General features: G+C 49.9%; 1 protein-coding gene across 1 annotated transcript in view; it reads left to right on the forward strand.

Moving 5' to 3' along the window:
* Nucleotides 1–8,332, forward strand: part of VWCE (von Willebrand factor C and EGF domains) — a 30,541-nt gene extending 22,209 nt beyond the window's left edge. The window contains exons 15-20 of the mRNA XM_079928164.1: nucleotides 118–214; nucleotides 1,804–1,886; nucleotides 2,901–3,033; nucleotides 3,116–3,198; nucleotides 3,559–3,649; nucleotides 7,568–8,332. Coding sequence (XP_079784290.1) covers nucleotides 118–214; nucleotides 1,804–1,886; nucleotides 2,901–3,033; nucleotides 3,116–3,198; nucleotides 3,559–3,649; nucleotides 7,568–8,199 — 1,119 coding nt within the window. The 3' untranslated portion in view covers nucleotides 8,200–8,332. The remainder of the gene's footprint in view (nucleotides 1–117; nucleotides 215–1,803; nucleotides 1,887–2,900; nucleotides 3,034–3,115; nucleotides 3,199–3,558; nucleotides 3,650–7,567) is intronic.

The raw sequence follows: 8,332 nt of genomic DNA on the forward strand, positions 1-8,332 counted from the left end.
CTTAGGTCAGGCTCTGGCCAGTTTGCAGCACCGTCCTTTCTTTTGGGGGCCTGTGGGGTGGGGAGGTGGGGACTGGCGTGGCAGGTGGGGTCTTGGTGAAGTTCTTCCTCCCTTCAGGCAGATGGTTCAGTGAGCTGCAAGAGGACAGACTGTGTGGACTCCTGCCCTCACCCGATTCGGATCCCCGGGCAGTGCTGCCCTGACTGTTCGGCAGGTAAGGCCCTGCCTGGGGGGCCGGGGATGGCATAGCACCCCTGGCCCCCACATCTGGGGTCACCCTGTATCAGGCTTCTCTGTGCAAAGCACCACACATGCTTCATCTCTGCTTATCCTCGCAACAACCCCGTGGGGCAACCCCATTTTAGAGATGAGGAAACTGAGGCTCAGGGACGGAAAGCAGTTTGCTCAAGGGAGGCCCCGTCTGGGTGCTGGAAGCAGATATGAAGATATGCAGAGCTTGCAGCCTAGGTGGGGTGATAAAGGAACATACCTGTGAGACAATTAGAGAACAGGGAGAGGAAATTAAAGCGATCCTTTATGTGTTAATAGTAATTTTCACCTTTTCCATTATTTCAAGAGTGATATTTTATTATAGAACGTTTAGAAGATACAGAAAGCAAAGAAAAAAATTAAAAAGGACCCATGATCACTGTTAACTTCATGGTTTTATCTTCCTAGTCTCTTTTTGTGATATAACATCTATCTCTATAACATATCTGTAACATACATCTATGTCTATATATCTATCATGTCATAGATACATAGCATATCATAGTTGTTTGTTATATCTTTTTTCTTCCTTTTTGGCCGAGCCACACGGCTTGGGGGATCTTAGCTCCCTGACTAGGGATGGAACCCGCACCCTTGGCAGTGAAAGTGTGGAGTCCTAACCACTGGACTGCCAGGGAATTCCTTATATATTTTTTCTTATAAAATGTTTCTCTACTGTCCCATCACCTGCTTTTTTTTTTTATAATACATTTATTTATTTATTTTTTAATTTTAGCTGCACTGGGTCCTTGTTGCTGTGCGCGGTCTTCCTCTAGTTGCAGTGAGCGGGGGCCACTCTTCATTGCAGTGCGCAGGCTTCTCATTGCGGTGGCTTCTCTTGTAGAGCATGGGCTCTAGGTGCGTGGGCTTCAGTAGTTGTGGCATGTGGGCTCAGTAGTTGTGGCTCGCGGGCTCTAGAGTGCAGGCTCAGTAGTTGTGGTGCTCGGGCTTAGTTGCTCCATGGCATGTGGGATCTTCCTGGACCAGGTCTTGAACCCGTGCCCCCTGCATTGGCAGGCGGATTCTTAACCACTGCGCCACCAGGGAAGCCCACCATCACCTGCTTTTATACGTACCAGTATGTGATAAATATCATCGAGGTGGCAGCACTCAGATGGGGCCTCTGTGGGCTTCGGGAAGCAGAGAGCGGAGCTGTAGGGGAGCCTCCTGGAAGGAGGGGTTTGGGATTCGACTGAGTGGAGAGGAGCAGAGAGGATGGCCGTGGTGCCTGGCACCCAGGTTGAGTCTCCGGGTCCCTCATCCTGATCCTGCCAAGTGAGGGGGTGGGAGGAACGGCTCCCTTCCCTGGGGGAGAACCTTGAAGTGAAGACACTATGATCCCTTTGCTGAATCCAGCGAGAAACAAGTCAGCACCCAATCCAGACATATGTTCTGTCCCTTCCCCAACCCCCTGGGCAAGTGTCTAGAGAGGCCATTCGCCTGACCTTTGCTGCCTAGAAACACCTTGGACTTTCTTCCTGGCAAAGGCCAGCCGTCCCCTGGCTGGCCCTCACCACATGCTCTCTCTGGCAGGCTGCACCTACACAGGTAGAATCTTCTACAATAACCAGACCTTCCCGTCCGTGCTGGACCCGTGTCTGAGCTGCATCTGCCTGGTACGACCACCCAGACCCGACCCCTGTCTGCGGAAACTCCCCAGAAATAGCCACCAGCTCCTGAACCCTGCAGGCAAAATCCAGAGACCTCCAAGAGAATGGTCACTTCTGGATCATGGTGAAAGCCGGCTTCCTTCAGCCCTGCCTGGGGTGATTCTTTACCCAGGGCCAGAGAAATACTTTTAACCCTGCCTGGCAAAAGTCCTCTGCTTCTGGGTGACCAGGGAGGGTCTTGGGGGCCTTACGGTATAAAATATGGCCCAGGGATTCTCCCTGAGAGTGGAGGTGAGGAACACAAACCCAGGACTCTGTACGGAATCTTTAATATGCTCACATTCTCGAGCCCCTGCCATGTGCCAGTCCCTGATCTCAGCACGACCTGTTGATTCACGGGGAATCCTGTGAGGTGGGTACCTCCATCCCCAGCTGCTAGGTGAGACAGCCGGGCACAGAGAGCCCGCAACTAGTCAAGTGGAGTGCCGAGAATCAGTTCTAGTCTCCTGAGTCTGCTTCAGACGGCACGCTTTTACCCCTAAGCCGTACTGCCTCTCAGTCTAAATGACAGGAATGTCATTTAGTATTTGGAAAATGGAAAAAATAAGTCCTTATTGCTTGTCATGCTAGAAGTGTTTCATGCCTATGGGGCCTCTTTGCTGGCGGTGGGTGAAAAGGGATGGGTCTGCAGAAAGATCGAGCAACTTGGGGTGAACATCTCTGGCCTCTGAGTGGCCCTGTTCGTTCACAGCCATGTGCTTTGGGGAGCTTTGGCTTCTGGGTCCTTCCCCCTAAGTTTTTGGTGCTCAGCTTTCCTGGGAAGTTCATGGATTTGTTTGACAGGTAGCTGTTGACAGTTGAGCTCTGAGGACAAGGCTGGGCCTGGGGGGCTTGCGTTCTAGTGGGGGGACAGACTCTACCTCAGTCTGTTACCTCACCATGGACCTCTCACCTGACGTTGATGGTTCCGATGGGCACTTAATGGCTATGTGATGTGTCCTTCACGAGTGACCCATCAGCCCCCCAGAACAAAAGGCCTTCAGTGTTTTCTGTGTCCTGCAGCTGGGTTCGGTGGCCTGCTCGCCCGTGGACTGCCCCATCACCTGCTCCTACCCTTTCCACCCTGACGGGGAGTGCTGTCCAGTGTGCCGAGGTGAGTGGGAGCAGCCACCCCTCGTGCAAGGCTCCTGAGTGGGCCTTGGCTCTCACGGCCCCTGTCTCCTCTGCCCCTGCAGACTGCAACTACGAGGGGAGGAAGGTGGGGAACGGCCAGGTGTTCACCTTGGACGATGAGCCCTGTACCCAGTGCATATGCCAGGTGAGCTGGGCCTGGGGACCCTGGACCTGCTGGGCCAGGGGCTGCTTCTAGCCTTTTGTCCCTTTGTGAAACTTGGAGCCCCTTAGCCAGTGTACGCCCGTCTTCCGCCTGCCATTCTTCAACTTCAATTACCTGCGGGGATACCTTCGGATTTGATGGTGTCCTCTACCTTTGTTGTTTCCTTAAGGCAGCCCCACTGTGTTTGGCTTCACCTGTTGTTCAGGTGAGGGTCAGGCCCTGCAGCTTCTGCCCCAGATCTTTCCGTGGGTCCAACTGCTGGTGTAATATGTCCTTGAGGGCGCTGCTGTGGAGGGGTGAGATGCTCCAGGCTTCCTCACGTGTCTCCTTCTGCTTCCCCAGCTGGGAGAGGTGAGCTGCGAGAAGACGCCCTGCCAGCAGGCCTGCTCGGACCCCTCCACGCCCCCCAGGGACTGCTGCTCCTTCTGTCCAGGTAAGTGGCCTCTGCATCCTGGAGCCTCACCACCGTCCTTTTCCACTTTGCTTTTCTGCCCAGAAACACAGAACTTGTACAGGGCTGGATGTGAGAAACCCAGGCTCAGAGAGGGAACGTGGCCTGCTCCAGGTCACACAGCCAGCACGTGGTGCGCCCAGGCCCAAGCCTGGGCTTGCTGACCCTCGTCAGTGCTATGCCACAGTGCACCGTGCCGTCTGACGAGTCTGTTTACTGTTCCTTTTTCTTCTTCATTTCCTCCTTTCTGAATCTCTCCCTCTGCTTTCTTCCTTTTTTAAAAATTAGAATTTAGGAACTGAATCAACTTTGCAGAAGAATAATTGCTAATATGTATTGAGTATCCATTATGTGTCAGGGAACATGTATTGAATGTTATTTCTTTTTTTTTAATTGTGGTGTAATTGACATGTAACATTATATTGGTTTCAGGTGTACAACATAAAGATTCAAACTTGTATATATTGCAAAATGATCACCACAGTAAGTCTAGTTAACATCTGTCACCCCACATAGTTACAAAATATTTTTTTCCTGTGATGAGAACTTCTATGATCTAATCTCTTAGCGACTTTCAGGTATAGTATTTCAATACAGTATTATTAACAATAGTCACCATGCTGTACATTATATCCCAATGACTTATTTATTTTGTAACTGAAAATTTGTGCCTTTTGACCCTTCAGCCATTTTGCCCACCCCTCTCCTCCCACCTCGGGCAACCACCAACCTGTTCTCAATATCTGTGTGCTCAGTTTTTTTTTTTAAAAAAACGATTCCGCATATAAGTGAGATCATATGGTATTTATCTTTCTCTGATTTATTCATTTAGCATAATACCCTCTAGGTCCATCCACGTTATTGCAAATGGTAAGGTTTCATTCTTTTTTGTGGTTGAATAATATTCCATTGCGTATATATATATATATATATATATATATATATATATATATACACACCACGTATTTATCCATCTTTATCTGTCGATCGACACTTAGGTTGTCCCCATGTCATGGCTATTGTAAATAATGCTGCAATGAACCTTGGGGTGCATATATCTTTTTGAATTAGTGTTTTCATTTTTTTTTTGGATATATACCCGGTAGTGGAATTGCTGGATCATATGGTAGTTCTATTTTTAGTGTTTTAAGAAACCTCCATACTGTTTTCCACCGTGGCTGCACCAGTTTACATTCCCACCAACAGTGCACGAGGGTTCCCTTTTCTCTACTTCCTTACCAACAGTTGCTGTGTCTTGTCTTTGTGATGATAGCCATTCTGACGGCTGTGAGGTGGTATCTCATTGTGGTTTTGATTTGCATTTCCGTGATGATTAGTGATGTTGAGCATCTTTTCATGTCCCTGTTGGCCATCTGTTTGTTTTCATACGTCTTATTTCATTTTCACAGCAACTCTTTGTGATAGATACTATTAGCATCCCCATTTTCCAGCTGAGGAAACTGAGGCACAGAGAGGTGAAGTGAGGTGCTCAAGGTCACACAGCTGGTTGGCAGTAGAACCAGGATTTGAGCCCAGAGTCAATGCTTTTAGCTACTCTGCTACATTGACTCCTGAAAATGATTCACATCTGTTCGTCTCTCTCTATCATGAGTGTTTGTTCATGTGGATCTTTTTGCAGAGGTATAAACAGGACATGGACAACCTACTGTAACACACAGTTTCAAAATATTGATGTAGCCCACAGCTGGCCATTTAAAAACGCTCCCAAATACTATGGTTTGCTTACCCCTTCCCTTTTTGGTTGACATTTAGGTGGTTTCTTTTTTCCTCTTCTTTTTTTTTTTTTTTTTCTATCCATAGTGGACCCACTGTGAAAAATCTTTGGTCAGACAACTTTTGTTTTCAAATTTTGTGAGTTGCATTCAGACCCTGTGGTTAATAGGTGCAGTAACTAGGTCACAGGGTGTCGGGAGTGGTTTGGTGACTCCTAGGGCATGACAGCAGGTTACCAGATGGGGTCCTAGAGAAAGGGGAAACTTACAGAGACGTAGCTGGTGCCCCATATGCCCACCAACTCTACACTGTGTGTTTTGAATTTAATTTTTCCAGGTTAACATGTCCATAAAGTACCTTACCGGTGGCTATTGTACATTTTTTAAACTTCCAGGAAGACAGTGAATTTTTCCACGGATTTGTGGCCTGAATTTCCTCTTGTATAAAATACCTCTTTAACTCCTTTGACCTTTTGAAGAGGACATCCTGTATTTAGGGCAGCTCTTCAGTTCTGTGGATGGAGAGAGGCTGTCAGGACTGCTGGGGCTGGAAACATCCTGATCCCATATAGTCATTATGTTGGGAACTGTTGAGTGATTATAGATTGGACCTTAACCAGCACAAAACCCTCTGCAAGCTGAGGGATACTATTCCCCTGCTTTCTAGAGACTAATCGTTAGCTAAGGTGCCAGGCAGTGTATGGAGCCTTTTACCTGTATTGTCTCATTTAAATGCCCCAGGAATGTTTATGCATGGGTGCTCTTATTGTCTCCATTTTGCAGATGGGGAAATGGAGGCTCAGAGAAGTTAAGTTTCTGTCTTTTTAAAAAGAATTTATTTATTTAAAACATTTTTTTGGCCGTGCCGCACAGCTTATGGGATCTTAGTTCCCCAACCAGGGATGGAACCCGGGCCCCATGCAGTGGAAGTGCCAAGTTCTAACCACTGGGCCGCCAGGGAATTCCCAAGTTTCTGACTTTAAGGCCACGTTCTAGGTGGTAGTGTCGTCGGACTCAGGGCCAGGTCTCTCTGATTCCTCGCCCCATGCTCGTTCCCATTCTGCTCTCCTGCCTCCTGATGGGGAAACTGAGGATGAGATGCAGAGCCCACCTCCTTCTCCTGGGGCACCTGCCTCAGCTGCGTTCACCATGTGCGAACTTGTTTTAAGAAGAAATGCTTTTTACTGAAATACGAGGTGAATTAAAAAAAAAAAAGAACAGCTTTCTTGAGATATAATTCACACACCCTGTAAGTCACACGCTCAAATTACACAATTCAGTGGTTTTTGGTAAAGTGGTTTTTGTGATTATCCTTTTGATGGTTTATATATATATTTCAATTGAGGTATATTTGATGTACAATATTATATAACTTTCAGGTGTACAGCAGGGTGATTCACAATTTTTAAAAAAGTTATAGGTTATCTTTTGATGATTTTTAAAATGTAATCATTCCAGTTTGTAATGTGTTTACCAGCCTCCGTCTCCTCCCTGATCATACCTTTCTCCAATATTCTTCCTTCCTTCCCTTGTTCTCCCGCCATGGATTAAGCCCTTATGATGCGCTGGCCTCCAGGCTGAGACTTAAAAGCAAATTTTTTCAATAGACTTTTTTTTTAAAAGCATTTTTAGGTTCACAGCAAAATCGAGCAGAATGTACGGACAGCTCCCCGAATCCCCCTGCCCCCGCCCCACGCACAGCGCCCCCTGCTGTCGACATCCCCCACCAGATGGTACATTTGCTACAATCAATGAACCGACTCTGACCCGTGGTTGTCACCCAAAGTCCAGAGTTTACATTTGGGTTTAGGCTGAGACCTCTCAGGCTCCGTTTCATTCAGTCCTCATTGCGTGGCCTGTGTGGTCATCACTGTTATTATGATGCCCATTTTACAGATGGGGAAATGGAGGCCCAGGGGAGTTATGTGCCTCATACAAGGTCACACAGCCAGTGCCTTGGTGAACTGTCTCTCTCTGCTCATGGTTCCTTTTGGGTCTTCCCTTTCCTGGAGACAGGAGCCGGCGGGATCCCCCAACCCCAATGGCCGGTGCACAGGGACCCTTAAGGGCCAGAGCTGGGGCACTGTCCTCGGTGCAGCTCATCCCAGACCTGCCTCAGTCGTAGGGGAGAACCATTGTGCATCTTCTTGCCCCGCCCCCTCTCTAGATTCCCTGGAAGAAAGCCGGGGTCTCTCCCCTCGTGGAGACGTTGAGCTCAGCAAAGTGGCCCGGACCCCCCGTGGAGACCCTGAGGCCCTGCTCAACTGCAGCTCCTGCCCGGGGCCCCCAGCGGTGTCACCTCGGAGGCCAGCGCTGCAGCTCCTCCAGCTCCTCCTGAGAACAAACCTGTCTGACATGCAGACTATACCCGTGAGCCCCTCAGGAGCCCAGGCCTTACCCTCACCCCCTTTGGGGCCAGGGGGCATGTTCCCAGGGGAGCCCGGGGCCTCCCAGCCCCCTTGGCCCTCACCAGGGCCTTCAATCCCTCCAGGAGCCTCCTCTCTACCTCCGGCCTCTCCCGGGGCTCCCGGGCCACCTCCTGTTACTCCAGAGCCCTCGTCCTCGGCCTCCGGGGCCCACACAGCATCCAGACAGCCCTCTCTGCCTGCCACCATCCGGCGTAGAGCCTCAGCCCTTTCCACGATGGGCCCCAGCCCCTCAGAGGCCCCCGTCACTATCCTCAGGCCTCGCAGGCTCTCTCCAGCCACCTCCAGACTCTCTGCAGCCCTTGCAGCCACGGCCAGCCCTGGCCCCCAGGAGCCCACCATGGGGCCCTCACAGGAGGAGTCCACAGTGTAAGCAGGACTCCGTTGCAGGGCCGTGCCCGGGAGACGCCAGACAGAGAAGGCTCTGCCAGAGGCCCTGGGAGCTTGCAGGGCGGCTCTGGGGGCCAGTGAGGCTGCCGACTCCTTCAGGACCCCTGGCGGGGATG

Source organism: Stenella coeruleoalba (assembly GCF_951394435.1).
Source record: "Stenella coeruleoalba genome assembly, chromosome: 8".
Taxonomy (NCBI): domain Eukaryota; kingdom Metazoa; phylum Chordata; class Mammalia; order Artiodactyla; family Delphinidae; genus Stenella; species Stenella coeruleoalba.